The 15,382-nt window shown below is 45.1% G+C and overlaps 1 protein-coding gene across 5 annotated transcripts in view; it reads right to left on the bottom strand.

Moving 5' to 3' along the window:
• LOC124231604 (low-density lipoprotein receptor-related protein 1-like) overlaps positions 1-12,165 on the bottom strand; it is a 45,227-nt gene extending 33,062 nt beyond the window's left edge. For 3 of the 5 annotated variants that reach the window (XM_046648383.1, XM_046648384.1, XM_046648387.1), the window contains exons 1-8: positions 12,052-12,165; positions 9,251-9,364; positions 7,424-7,543; positions 6,797-7,033; positions 5,854-5,967; positions 4,668-4,787; positions 1,425-1,550; positions 326-529 (exon numbers count right to left, since the gene is read on the bottom strand). In XM_046648383.1, the coding sequence (XP_046504339.1) occupies positions 326-529; positions 1,425-1,550; positions 4,668-4,787; positions 5,854-5,967; positions 6,797-7,033; positions 7,424-7,543; positions 9,251-9,364; positions 12,052-12,127 (1,111 nt within the window). In that variant the 5' untranslated portion in view covers positions 12,128-12,165. Of the gene's footprint in view, positions 1-325; positions 530-1,424; positions 1,551-4,667; positions 4,788-5,853; positions 5,968-6,796; positions 7,034-7,417; positions 7,544-9,250; positions 9,365-12,051 lie in introns of those variants that run through there. The other 2 variants (XM_046648385.1, XM_046648386.1) reach the window with 2 other exon arrangements.
• Positions 12,166-15,382: the final 3,217 nt, after the last annotated feature.

Below are 15,382 nucleotides of genomic sequence, written 5' to 3'. Positions count from 1 at the left end.
AGGGCTATTACCCTCATCTTAGAGAGGGCGGTTCAAAGGAGTTAACATCTTGCCCAAGGTCCGATACCTAGTGATGGGGCTGAGACTAACCTTGGCCTGAGCCCATGTCCCCGAACTTTCTATACTGCTCAATAGTGATTTAATTCTCAGGTTATGCTCTATCAAGCTCCTGTACGGCCAAACTACAAAGTCTTAATCTCAATCGGGATTTTATTTACTCTCACGATTCATGACAAGTAAGTCACAGAGGAAGGCGTCTGGATGAACACATGTGCTTCTTACACTATGTTTAAGAAGCTAGGGCTCTTAACCTCGAGAAACATACCTGGATAGAGGGAAACAGAGTTTGGCTTCCCAAGGACAAAAACATTTAAGACTTCATCCACCCAGAAGTACATATTTCTCTCAAGATCATATGCAACAGAAGTCGGCCTTGATTTTATAGGTATCAGAGTCTCATAACTGCCTGTTCTTCGATTCAGGACACCAAGCTCTCGGTCTGTTGCGATAAGAATTTTAACAGCATCACCTGTAATAGAAGTGGAAGCAGTGACACATTACTTTGAAACTTTCTTCCACATCATTCTTTTTAAATACGTTGTCCTGTCTCCCACGCCAAAATTCACGTATTTCTGAAGTCCAGACGCAGGTGTATCCAGAGGAGAGCTAGTTGACCACCTTAAGCGTCTCTTCCTCCTCTGAACTCCAGCACATTAAAAGTAATCTTTGGAACCTTACTGCCTTATTTGACTTCAGATTCAGCACTTCTCCCCACCTAGACAGAAATCCTCTCCATGCCTTGAACGTAGTAGCCAAATATATTTAAGTGTTCCAGCAGTAAAAGCACAGGCCACACTGAGGCATCAGTTGGGTCTCTGGAGTACCTAGCTGTGTAGCCTATGGAAGAACTAAGTCTTTTTTTTTTTTAAGATTGGCCCTAAGCTAACAACTGTTGTCAATCGTTTCTCCTTCTCCTCCTCCTCCTCCTCTCCCCCCCCCCCCTCCCCCTCCCCTCCTCCTCTTTCTTCTGCTTCTTCTCCCCAAAGCCCCCCAGTACATAGTTGTATATTCCAGTAGTAGGTCCTTCTAGTTCTGCTGTGTGGGACGCCGCCTCAGCATGGCTCCATGAGCAGTGCTGGGTCCACGCCCAGGATTCAAACTGGTGAAACCCCAGGATGTCGAAGTGGAACATGCGAACTTAACCATCCAGCCATGGGGCCAGCCCCTAAGTCATTTTAAAGACACTTAATAGCAACTGACATTCAAATAGACCACGGAATGTTATTAACAGCACCTTCTTTATGGAAAGAACAAAGTCATCTCTAATACTAGAACTTCAAATGAATCATCTATATCACTTTTCTCTATAATTACTGCTGAGAATAGAGCAGGAGCTAGGCTTTGCTTCAGGCACTGAAACCCACCTGTAACTCGACAGTCGGTGCCATTGTAGAGCTGGTGACCTTGAGTACACTCACAGGAGTAAGAGCCTGGTGTATTATGACACAGCTGGCCACAAGGACTGTAGGCCGTAGAGCACTCATCCACATCTGAAGACAGAGAGCCAAAAGTTAGGGCAATCTCTTGAGTATTTTTGTTCTTTGGGGCCACTTTTCAGATGCTCACTGGACGTGTACTATGTGGAAGTCAGGGTGCAGGTGCTGCAATCGACACCCCTGCCTCCCTAGAATTCCCATGCACATGAAGATAATTCAGCAGAAACGTCCATATAGGGACCCTAGATGTCTGGCTGGTACAGAATACTAATCTATGTTACCTAGCAACGTTCTTGGGGACGTGTCACTTGTCAAGCCAGCCAGAGCCTACTTCAGAATGACAAATGTCAGGGCCTAGAGTTCACTACTGTGCCATGTGACATCTCACCCAGATGACGGAAAAAGCTTAAGCCTCACAGGTATAACAGGCAGAGTTTAGATAAGGTACTATCCTCTCTTAGTACTTAAAGCTGGATGGCAGGGACCCTGTACGGTATGAGTCATAGAACTGGGAGAGTTGGGTTTTTTTTTTTTTTAGCAGGAAGGAATGTGGTTCCTTGTAGTCAACGATGCCAGGAAAATATTATTCCTCCAAAACTACGGTGTCCTAAAGTAGTATAATGCCTTCAAAGCCCAGGGGAAGAATAATCAATACATGGCTACAAGTCAAGCTGAGCGGCCCATCAAGGCCTACAATGGGCCATAACTCCAACAGGCTGCTGCAGAAACCCGGGCATGTGTACAAGACCCAGACCCCCTCCAAGGTCATGACCAGACTTCCAATGAGGAAGTCATTACAATTCTTGATGAATTCTTAATATAAAAGTCATTGGTAAAGGTAACTCTGATGCTATCTAATAGCCAGGGCCTTTCCTCTTGAACCTTTCCCACCTAAGCAGGTAGGACTGCAGGCAGAACCCACGGAGAGGGAGGAAAGTATAGGATACGGGTCACTGACCAGGCTCAGGGTGCAGCACTGATATACCCTTAGGCCAAAGTGTCAAGACAATAAGTCTTTTACCCTCCTAATCACATTTTAACCTAAAATACAGTCCCATATTTTTATGGACAAGTGCTACAAATTAATAGCCATAACCTGTTCAGATTGTTACTAAATAATGAAGATACATGAAATTTATTTTAGCCATTCTGGTGTCATAATCCCATTTTACAAAGGGGAGAAGTGAGCCTTGAAGGATTGACTCAGAGAAGGTCAGCTAGCAGGAACAAGCAAGGATAAACACACAATAAGTCTGACTTCAGAATCTGTCCTGTCACCCACACTGTGAAGTGATAGCTGTATTCATTCCCTGACAGAAACCCATCAACTCCATAAGAGAAAGATGCTAAATTTAACATTTTCTCATTAGTCAACAGTTGACCTGCAATTCCCACAAAAGAGGAGGATAACATGCATGGACAAGGATGTGGAGAAATTGGATTCCTTGTGCACTGCTGGTGGGAATGTCAAATGATACAGCGGCTGTGGAAAACAATTCGATGGTTCTTCAAAAAGTTAAACATATAATTTACCATATGATCCAGCAGTTCCACTTCTAATGAACACCCAAGAGAACTGAAAAAAGGGACTCAAACATATACTTGTTCACCAACGTTAATAGTGATGGGGTTCAGGGCAGGCCACCCCAAGATGCGCCACTCTCGTGTGTGTATTATTTCGAGATGAAGACAATAAAGGCTCAGAAGACTCACGAAGAACGTTCGAGCTTCCCCCACTAAAACTGCCTAACTGAATTTAACATAGAAGGCCTGTTCCAAGAAGGTGCTCATACCATATGATAGCTATAGTGTAATACGAAATAAGTGTGATAGAAAGACACCAACAAACCCATTTTTTGGCCCAGCAAAACCTGTTTAACAAACATTTGCATTTCCGTCTCCATGTAAGTTGTCTTCTTCCCCTCTGAAATCCCAAATCACTACCTCCAACATCCTCCTTGTCTGGAGCTGAAGATATTTAAACAGGCAGCCTTGGCCAGACGGCTGAGTTACTCAGTTTCTCCTGAGTTTCTCCCATGTATACACGTTATTAAACTTTGTTTGATTTTTCTCCTGCTAACCTGCCGTTTTAATTATTTGACCAGCCATAAGAACCTTAAGGGAAAGTGAAGGGGGGGAGGCAGAATTCTCCCACTTCCCCAACAATAGCAACATTATCCACAGTAGCCAAAAGGTGGAAACAACCCAAATGACCATCAACAGATGAATGGATAAAATGTGGTATATATATTAAATGGAATATTATTTGGTCTTAAAAGAAAGGAAATTCTGATACATCCTACAATATGGATGAGGCTTAAAGACAGGCTAAGTGAAATAAGCCAGAAACAAAAGCACAAATATTCTATGATTTCACTTACATGTGGTATTAGAATAGGTAAATTCATAGAGACAGAAAGTCAACAGAAGTTACCAGGGGATGGGGAAGAGGGGGTCTGGGGCGTTATTGCTTAGTGGGTACAGAGTTTCTGTTGGGATGATGCAAAACTTCTGGAAACAGATAATGGCGATGGTTGCACAACACTGTGAATGTAGTTGATGTCACTGAACTGATGGCATGATCAAATAAATGATTAAAATGGTAAATTTTATGTTATGTATATTTCACTATAATAAAAACCTTTTTTTTTTTTGGTGAGGAGGATTTAGCCCCGAGCTAACATCTGTGCCAGTCTTCCTCTGTTTTGTATGTAGGATGCCTCCACAGCTTGGCTTGATGAGCAGTGTGTAGATCTGTGCCCAGGATCCGAACCAGCGAACCCCAGGCCACCGAAACAGAGTGCATGAACTTAACCACTACACCACTGGGCTGACCTCAATAAAAACTTTTTTTAAAAGATGAGCCAAGGGCTGGCCCTGTGGCCGAGTGGTTAAGTTCACACGCTCAGCTTCAGTGGCCCAGGGTTTCGCCTGTTTGGATCCTGGGTGCGGACATGGCACTGCTCATCAGGCCATGCTGAGGTGTCATCCCACATGCCACAACTAGTAGGACCCACAACTAAAAATACACAACTATGTACTGGGGTAGAAAAAAGCAGAAAAAAAGAAAAGAGAAAAAAGCAGAAAAAAAAAGGAGAATGGCAACAGTTGTTAGCTCAGGTGCCAACCTTAAAAAAAAAAAAAAAAAAGATGAGCCAAATGAATTCTGACCTCCACAGCTCTGACCGTCCAGCTGTAATTGCCATCCAGTTCCACATGAACACTGGACACCCCACTTTGTGTCACTGCACTGCCCCTCACAGCCCCCGTTGGCCAGAGAGCAGTTTTTACCTGGTAGAGACAAGACAATGGTCAGCACCCTTGAACACAGTAAAGATCAAATGTTTTGCAAACCATGTTGTGACACAAGCCTCTACACTTCTATGAGGAATAGATGACTGGTTAAGAATAACCTTTAACCCAGAACTCTTACCTAGGAAGGTGGCGGTTTCAGGGGAAGACTGGAGAAGAGGGAAAGCCAGGAGTCATGGAGCAGGGGAAAGGCATTTCTGTGTAGGCCCATGGTCTGGTCAATCCCAAGTGTTAGTATATTGTTCACCGGGGGAGAGGCCAGCACCCTCTTCTCTATTTTCTCTAGAGAATTTATGGGTGGCTGGGACCTTTATGTCAGGAAGTGATGTAATAATTTACTAATCCCAATAAGTTCTCTATACAGGACCAGAAAGCTGTACTTTGTCCCATTGTTTAGGTTCTTAGAATCTCTTATGTGTTCCTTTAGTAAAAACCTTCTTTCAAAGCCTTTAACAGTACTAAAGAGGTTTCATCATCCATGTCTAAGACCAGATCTTGGGGGGAAAATAAGACAACAAAATGACCTGGGGACAGATTCTCGCTCTCCCTCCACCCCTACTTATGGTTTAAGCCAGAAACACAAGGGTTTAAAAGCCAGAGCTGCTTGCTCAGTGCCCACCACCCCCACCTCCCTCCGCACTAGGAAATTATCTTCCTCAGTCCTTTCTCTGTTAAATCCTTAAAGAATTCACTATTTTGTCTTCAAGAAATGATGTGCTTCTCAGTGGCAGAGTCTGTATTCTTTATTCCAGAATTTTAGGAGCACTGCATAGTTTGAGGTGTTTAATGTATTTCCCTGAAGCTTCAGGGAAAATAACTCTCTAAGTTTTACAGCTCAGGTAACATTTGCTCACACTCAGGAGACTAACGCCAAGGGCTGGAACTTGTAAAGTGTAAGGGATCCATCACTGAAGGATAACTGCTTATGTAGGAGTTTGGGTCCAAGCATTCTCTCAGAGAGCAGACCCCTATGATAACCAAGGCATTGAGTTACTTAATCTTATTCTCCCAACTCGTATGTTAAGCCCAGTAGCTGGATTCTTACCACATGTAGTGGGTTCATCGGTACCATCCATGCAGTCTGCTTCCCCATCACACATCAGGGATTCTAGGATGCATTTGCCTTCATCACATCTAACCATGCCTTCTGGACAGGAAGCTGTGTAGGAAGTTAGGACTCTTTTTCACTAATACTTATGGTGGGGGTAGAAATAGACCAGTCTTACAGTGAGCAAGGCGGCAATATTTCTATAACCCAAGGCAAGTCTAGGTAGGAAAGAAAGTTTTATCTTTTTAAGTAGAGTTTCAGGGAATTAGGACATAAGACTTGATAACAAAGATGTTAAGACCTCTGGGCACTGAATTGAAATAGTATTAAAATTTAAGTGAACTAGTATTAATATTTCTAATTGATATGGCATTACAGTTAGTCAACACTAGCCCTAAAAGAAGTAGTCTCCCAAGAAACCATCTTATACTTTATTAGAAAAATGTTAGAATTTGAATATATTCAACATTGCAGATTTAACTCTAGAAAAGAAAGATTGAATGGGATTGTGCTTCACCAAGAAGTTGGAGGTTCCACTGCATTGTGTATATGGGCCAAAGAAATGCGGTCCTCACCAAGTTCTTTTGGGGGTCTCCCCCTTTCAGGAGGAATCTTCCCCTTCTGTATGCACTACACAAGGAGGTGAGGCATCTGTTAGGAGGCCTCATTAAGATGCTGACGCTCAGGTGTTCTGTGCGTTGGCCATAACTGAATAGTGGAAGCATTCCAGGCAATGCTTACAGTGCCCACTGCAGAGTTACTATTTAAGACTGCCCCATGTTTCCATGGATAACTAACTCTTGGCCATTGCTAGGAAAGATGCTGTTTTAGATATAGGATGGCAGTCTCAGTCATAGGCATTAAAATGCAACTTGCAGAAAGCAGCCCATATAGTACAAACTTCCCTTTAAACAAAAGTCGGGCATCAGGGGAGACTCACCACAGACTTCCTCATCTGAGGAGTCCCCACAGTTGTCGATGCCATCACACTTCCAGCTATCCATGACACACACCTTGTTCTTGCACTGCCACTGGCCAGCCAGGCAATGGTTCCGAGCGCAGCGCGCTTTGTCAAACCCATCCTCACAGTCATGGACATCACAGAGTTCCCAGGCATCACGACACTGAGAATTTCCTGGACATTGGATTTTTTGGTCTGGACACCCTGTCAATCTCTCTAAAAAGAAGGAGTTGACTCAGTGAGACAGACTGCTATATTATGAACTTTTTATAGGACTTATAGTTTGCTCATGTATTTAGTCTATGGAAAACCAAGAACTGAAAGAGATGGTAGCCATTGGAGAAGTGGCTACAATTTTGTATACTGAAGTTTCACCCTAAAGAAGTTTAAAAAAAGTCAATAAAGCTGATAATCTACTTTATATAACTTTGAAAAATGGAGAAGTGGGTAAAAAAAGTCACCTGTAAAGCCAAAGACAATTTAACATCTGGGTTTAGCATGTATGGCATAGGCTATTGAGTGACTTGGTTTACCTAATATGGTTGACATTAATCAATGTTACTAAGAAACAGAACACGACTAAAGATAAGAATAACTTACACATACCACAGTCAACCTCATCGGAGCCATCTAAGCAGTCACCAACACCATCACAAAGCCAGCTAACAGAAATGCATTTCCCGTCATCACACTGCCAGGCCTGTGGATGTCCGTGACATATTTCCTCTTGGGGCCAGCGGCAGTGTTCGAGAAGAGGCAGAAAGGAAAAGATGTCAGGACACTAGCAGCTTGTAAATGTGGATTTCATATTAAGTATTTTCATTAGCCAAAGAATAATTCCCAATTTGCTAGTGGAGTCAACCCTAAACTTGACTGTCGTTTTCATGTCACCCCTGACATCACATAGTACCCCTACCTGACCAAGGCACAATGACCTAGCAGATCAATAAAGCTTATCCTCCCCATCATTCTTCTAGAACGTCGCTGTCCAATAAAACTTTGTGACAATGGAAGCTTTTTATATCTGTGTGGTCCAAAATGGCAGCCACTAGTTCCCTGTGGCTACTGAACCCTTGAAATGTGGTTAGTACGACAGAACTGAATTTCTACTTTTATTTAATGTATTTCAATAAACTTAAATCCCCACAAGTGGCTAGTGGCCCCTGCATTGGACACTCTAGTGTCGTTGGTTCACTTCTTTGAACTCCATCGGCGTTTGCGGCTGCATGAAGATCTAGAACAACCTGGGAACTGCTGGTTTGGGGTTTAATGAGACCTCCAATTATTTCCACCTACGTATACCTATGGCAGAAGCAAGCAAACTTGGGGGGCTGGGGTGAAGTGTATGGGGGTCAGAATACAGGGCATTTCTGCAAGTAGGAAATTTTATTCCACCTGTAATGTCACACGTTTTAATATCAAAGGTTTCATGTTAAATTAGTTACAGTAGGTGACCATCCCAGGAACGTGCACGTAGAGAAAAGGAACATAGCCCTCGCCAAACTCTTTGGGGGTGGGGGTGGGGGTGGGGTTCCCTCCTTTAACGAGGGATTTCCCCCTTTCATATGCACTACACAACGACGTGAGGTATCTGTTAAGAGGGTTCCTCATATACCGGTGCTCAGGCGTCCATTCTGGGGCTCTGAGCACTCCTAGCACAGAGGTATTTGAGTTTTATTTTTATATGTTTTTAGGAATATTGGACCTAAGCTAACATCTGCCACCAATCCTCCTCTTTTTGCCGAGGAAGATTGGCCCTGAGCTAACATCCATGCCCATCTTCCTTCTCTTTATATATGGGGTGCCTGCCACAGCATGGCTTGCTAAGCGGTGCATAGGTTCACACCCAGGATCCGAACCGGCGAACCCCAGGCCACCAAAGCGGAACGTGCGAACTTAACTGCTGCGCCACTGGGCTGGCCCCAGTATTTGAGTTTTATTTTAGCAAGTCACTTAAAATGGCTAACTTGGCTTCTATTGGTTTTGTAGTTTTCTTTGTACTCAATTTACAAGGTGATTTTTCAGTCATACAAAAATCTTGAAGCATATAAAAGTTGAACTAGTTTATCGTATATAAAAGTAATTGTGTGTGTTGGAGTTGGCAAGGGTTTCCTATAAAGGGATCTCTGTATTATTCCAGTTTGACTACCTGCCACAGATGGCTAAGCCTGAATTTAAGGTGAGGAGCCAGACTTGGGCTGGATTTTCCATCCCAGCCAGCCCTCTACATTTGTTTTGACAATAGTGCTACCAACGCTTAAAGAAACATCCCTGGCCTTACTCAGTGGAAGCCTGCAACAAGCCAGAACACCCAATATTTCTGAATACCCCTGAAGAGGGTACAGACCACGCAAACTGACGCTGTCAACCAAGCACAGAGCCACAAGGGCCAGCTGTGGACGAGTACCCGGCACAGTGGTGACAAGAGCTTACCGCACTGCTCATCGGTCCCATCCGGGCATTCCTGCTCGCCATTGCAGAGCCAGGCCACAGGAATGCAGCTTCCACCACACGCAGCTTGCCTCGTCAGGTTACACTTGACTTCATCTGCATTGGAGGGCCAAGAAGCAAAGCCATGAGAGCTCCTGGCTCCTTTGGGTACAAGAGAGCACCTTTTCACGATAAGCTGTAGTCAAACGTCATTTTGAAAGACCTTCTTTCAACTAATGTCCAGGAGAACACTAGGGGGATTCCATACCCTAAAAACCCACACAAATTCGCCAGTGACAATCCTTGGGAACCATTTTTTCTGGTGTTGTGGAGCTGTTGCTGGAGTACTGCCATTGGCCTCCCTGTTTTCCTACCAGAATGGGGTAGATTGGCTTCCTCCAGCTTTGGTCTGGTCTTAAAGACTCAGAGCCTGAAGAGTTGCAAGTTTAGAGGTCTAGGTTCAAAGTACTTGACTCCACTTTTAGGCATGTGTAGACACATCTTAAAATGAGAGGAGGATTTTCGGTCCTACCTACCATCTTTCTAAGAATGCCTCTAATAGCCTGGTTACAAATATTTGTAAGTTTTCAGTTATTTACATGAGATTGATTTTTACTATCAATTTTATTCAAGTCATGAACTTGTGTTTGTCAACCGTGAATGATTCATGGTCAAAAATAAGCCTGTTATGGAATGTGGTCCCCAGAGGGAAGCATCAAGAAGGCCTGATTGTACTTAATTTACCGTATTGTCCTAACTTTCAAAGCGAAGAAGCCAATCCTTGGTTCCTAGAAAACATAAACCACATGGCATGTACTGGTAGAAGTCTCTGCAAGATATAGTGAAGACCAGCAAGTTCTACTCCCAGGGACAATTTGTGCGTATGGAATGGAAAGTGGTATGCAAAGCTATGTCATGAAAGTTGACCATGGAAGGCCATTGCATAGACTCACCTTCTTTGGTAAGGGATCATACCTTGTCTTGTATCCCTCTAAGACAGCGCTTTTAGCACTCAATGTTTGATTTTAAAAGCCTGGCTTATGAAAAGCATTTCTAATAAAATACTCAGGAAGTATTGTTTATTAATGGATAGCTAACAACTTTGCCATCTCCTCACATCCATCCAGGCAATCTCTCTTGACTTGACCAAAACCATGAAATTGAGAGGAGGTGACGTCAGCAACCACTAAGATGGCAGCGCAGGCTCAGTCGTCAGGCTATCCAGCCTGGAGTTTGGGTTAGAACACTTACCAACAACAACCTTGGGAGAGTTACTTCCTCTCTCTGACCTCAGTTTTCTCGTCTGTAAAATGAGGCTAGTAAATAAGTGATCCCAAGAAGAAGATTCAAGGATTAAATGAGCACAAAGCCACTTGGCACAGCGCCCACCACACAAATGCTCACAAAGCATTAACTCTTTTGCTCCTTCTTCCAGCAGATCCTTCCAGAAGGATCCCAATTAGGGTTGCAATCAGCCCTCAAAGACTCACACTGCGGGGTGAGTCACACTTTGAACGACATTTGGCCCTGCTGAGTCTCAGTCTGGAGAGCAATGTGCGCACAGATTCTACATGTCACCTGCAGATGGGTCTCAAACATTACTGTTCAAATTTAGGTAGATGCTCACTGTGAATAATAAGAAATTTGTTTATGAATGTATTTATTTGCATATTAAATCTATGGTAGCTTTCTTATAGCTTATCAATAAACAAAGTACAGTGATCATGTGCTGCTCTAAAACAGACCTCATAAAGATGTCTTCATACCAGAAGGCATTGGAAACCACTGCTCAGTAAAAAACACAAGTAACTTTAAGTCTTGTTTCAGGAGTGGTGCAAACAGACCACACAGGACAAGGACTTCCTGTTACAAGAGATGCTCCACCAGGTTAGGCAAAAATCTGAGGGTTAGAATCCTTCCTGGAAGATAAACAACCCAGTTGTTAAGTGGCACCTTCCCCAAACTAGTTAACTGTACCTTGACCAAGAGAGTCTGCATAAGTTAAAATGATTTAAAACCTGCCTTCCTTCTGTGAGGGCCAATCAGAGCACCTGCCGGACAGATCCACAAGTCCGCAGGCCAGGCCGTTGGACACACCCCGGGCATCTGCTACACCTGGCTACCTCACCAGCCAGGCCCATTTGGGAACTGTGGGTGTCTCGGTTACCCTGGGACCCCGACTCACCTCTCCTCTGCCTTGGGGTCTGCCTAAACCTGAGTGCTATCAACAAGTGCCCCCGGAAGTTGCTTCCTAACGGCACCTCAGGCCCACGCCACTTCCCCAGATCCGTTTCTGGAGTGAGGTCCGTCTTCCCGAGGGACCGGGTTCCAAGAAGCTAAATTTGCTGCCTGGTAGACCCGGGCGACGGGCCTCTTTGAGACCAGGGCTAGAAAGTGCATCCCACTCGGCCTCCCCTCGACGTTGGAGGAAGGAAGAACCTGGAAGGGAGGGTGCACCCCGCACTCAGGTGTGGCGAGAGCTCCCTTTCCCACCTGCTTGAGAACATGAGAGGAAAAGACACCGAATTCGTCCCCTGAGCCCACTACCCTGCCACCAACCCAGGCCAAAGGGCCGAGAAGCAGGAGGGTCACGCCACTCACCCGGTCGCCTCTCGGGGAGGCCCAGGTTCGCCCTCCTAGATAAAAGGTCCTGCAGAATGCGGAGGCTGGGGGGACGCCGCGCCCGCCCAGCACGGGTGCCCCAAGCTCCCCTGTGCCTCCCCCGCCCTGCTGCGCCCCGGCAGCCCGCCACCCCTGGTCCCCGCAGCGTGGAGTGCAGCCCCTCTCCAGGGCGCCCTACTTACCCATTCCGGAGCCCCCCAGGCCGCCCAGCGCGGCAAGCACCCGCAGCAGGAGCAGAAGGAGCGCCTGGCGCCCCATGCCTGTGGAGGGGACAAGAGGGGACAAGGCGCGGGAGAGCCCGCCCTGGGTACCGGCGCCTCCGGGCTGGAGCCGCGCTCGCCCCAAGGGAACCGCAGGCGGGGCGCAGGGGGCGCCCGGGGCGGGCTTTACTCCCGCCGTCGCCGCTCATTGGGGACGGCTGGTGGCGGGGGTGTAAGGGCCGGGAGGGGGGAGGGGGACGCGGAATCTCCCAGGGAAGAGCTGGCCTGGGAGGAGCGGGGCTGCGGCAGCGTCGCAACGCCTCGCATTCGTCCCTCCGCTGCTCTTAGGGGCGAGGAGTAGCCGAGGCTCCGTGTCCCCTCCTGCAGTGGGACAGCAGACACTCAGCCAATTCAGGGCCTGCCATTGCCACCCTTAGGGGCAAGGTAGGGGTGGTCAGCCACACTTAACTCAAGATTTCTCAAACTTTTATGTGCACACAAGTCATCTGGAAATCTTAACGCTCAGACGCTCATCCTGCGGGTCTGAGTCTATGTCCAACAAACTCACGGGTGATGCCTTCAATGCTGGTCCTCGGACCTCACTTTGGAAAGCAAGGGCTCAATAGCTCCGAGCTGAGGGCGTCACTGTGACTGCAGGTGTCTGGGGCTGTGCTCTGCGAGGACTCCCTGTCTGCCTCCTGTCATCCCAGCGCGCCTGGGCAGAATCAGGGCTTCCTGACCTCGGTCTGTGATCACAGCTCTGAGACTTCAGTCATCTTTGGTTGGTGATCAGCAAGCTGTAAATACAAACAGTAACAGCACAAAAGCCCTGAAAAACACTGCTCCCCTTTCAGACTGCATCACTGCCAGGAGCGGCATGTCTTAACAAACAGTTGAACTTGGACGCGTATGGAATTTGATGGGTCCAAACCAGAGTCAAACCACATCCCTGTAGGGTCATAGACTCATAGGACTGGAAGAATTTAGGGGCCTTTTAATCCAAATGCTGCCTTTTGGGGCTGAAACGATGGATAAAAATGAGAGTTCTTGACACATTCCCACAGGCACCGGCCACCCTACCCCCCCTTACTTAGCTAAACTGTGACATTCCTTCTTTCCAGTACACCAGGAGAAGTGAGTGTCAGATTCTTGGAGAGAACACATGGAGTTAGAATTTGGAATGTAAAGCTGGCAAGGAACATTTATAGTGTTTGGGAATGAAAGGCAGCAATAAAACACGGGAAAAAAATAGAAACAGAAAAGTGAATTGCAAAATGCCTTCTTAGATTTTATTTGCAACACAATACTCCAACAGCTTTTCAAAAATCATACCTCCTCCTCATGTTCGCTGCCGGTCCCATCAAACTATACTTTGGAGACATTGGAATGCCATATGCTCTGAAGTTTTCCTTAAATTCATTGTATGCTTTGATTGCATAAGCCAATTAAAAGGGCCCTTCTGCTTTTAATAAAAGTCTCCTAAGACATATTGACTTCTGCAGAAATGTTGCTGCTTTGGCACCAGATTATTTCAGATGTTTAATGGTGTTCCGTGATTCTGAGCAATTCAGAGTTATCAGAATATGGACTAGTTTTCCTCATAGGAAGGCGTGGAAGTTGGTGGTAAGTATCTGAGATTGGAGAGTGGTAGACCCTGGGTTTAAATCTCAGCTGAATGAGATTATAAATCCATATAAATGGCAGCTTTATTATTGTCATAAACAGTGAGCATCAGCTCCTAATGACCCGTACCATCTGAGGAAGCCACAGACATAGATGATGAGTGACAAGTAATTTAAATACCATTTATATTTGTCTTTAAATTATTATATTCTTGGACTCACTCTTTCTTAGTGATGTGTGTTGTCCTTCTTTCCTATGTGTCCCCCCACATTGACATTTCATCTTTTAAATGTACGTTGTCAGCTTGTGGTAAGCAGGATAATGCCCCTCAAAAAAGTTCACCTTCTAATCTGCAGAGCCTATGAATGTGTTCCCTTCCATGGCAAGAGGCACTTTTTAGGATTGATTAAATTAAGGGTTTTAAAATGAGGAGATAGTCCAGGTTATTCAGGTGGAGCCAAGGTAATCATGAGGGTCTATATAGGGGAAATGCACGGCAGGAGAGTCAGAGAAAGAAATCCCATGATGGAAGCAGAGGTTGCAGTGATGCGATTGCTGGCTGGGGGTCAGGCACCGAAGAAGGTGGGAAGCTTCTAGAAGCTGGAAAAGGCAAAGAAATGAATTCCCCCTACTGCCTCCAGAAGGGACACAGCCCTGCAAACACCTTGATTTTGCCGCATAATACCTAGTCAGACTTCTGACCTCCAGAACTCTAGGAGAATAAGTTTGTGTTGTCTTAAGCCACTGTTTGTGGTCATTTGTTACAGCAGCAACAGGGCACTAGTATAGATCCCCTGAGACCTTATTCTTGTTCTTCTCCTAACTTTACTGTTCCTTCATTGTGTCCGTCACCAGTCCTTCTGCTTCTCCCCATCTTCTGACTAAAAGAAAGTAACCTCTAAGTTTGTCATCAGCATAAGGATCATGGAAGTGGATGTGTTTAGGGGATGTAAAGAAAGATAAGCCTTTTCAGAATGCTCTTCCTTATCCCTCCATACCTAACAAAACCTCATTGTTCTTGCAAGACCTGGCCCATCTCACCTCCTCCGTGTGTCCCATTCTCCATGGAGACCTCCTCAATGAGTATCACCTGCACTACACATCGCAGCACTCAATTAGACTTTGCCGTGAGGACCTTGGTTTAACAGAAATTAATCTGTTGATTTCTTACCTGAAATTTCCTAAACACAGCAATTGTATTGTACACCTCTTTTGTATTTCTTATAGTTTCTTTATCAAATATTTTGATGCAGGTCCTCTAAGGACAAGCATAAAAATTCATGCCTTTACCCACAACCAACATCATACTCAATGGACAAAAACTGAACGCCATCCCCCTGAGAAGATGAACAAGACAAGGATGCCCATTATCACCACTCTTATTCAACATAGTACTGGAGGTTTTGGCTGGAGCAATTAGGCAAGAGAAAGGAATAAATGGAATCCAAATAGGGAGTGAAGAAGTGAAACTCTTGCTGTTTGCAGATGACATGATCTTATATATAGAAAACCCCAAAGAATCTACTGGAAAACTAATAGAAATAATTAACAACTACAGTAAAGTTGCAGAGTACAAAATCAACTTACAAAAAATCAGTTGCTTTTTATACTCCAATAACGAACTTACAGAAAGAGAACTCAAGAATACAATTCCATCTGCAATCATAACAAAAAGAATAAAGTACCTAGG

This window comes from Equus quagga, chromosome 22, assembly GCF_021613505.1.
Source record: "Equus quagga isolate Etosha38 chromosome 22, UCLA_HA_Equagga_1.0, whole genome shotgun sequence".
Lineage (NCBI taxonomy): Eukaryota > Metazoa > Chordata > Mammalia > Perissodactyla > Equidae > Equus > Equus quagga.
This window is presented reverse-complemented; position numbering and strand designations above follow the sequence as displayed.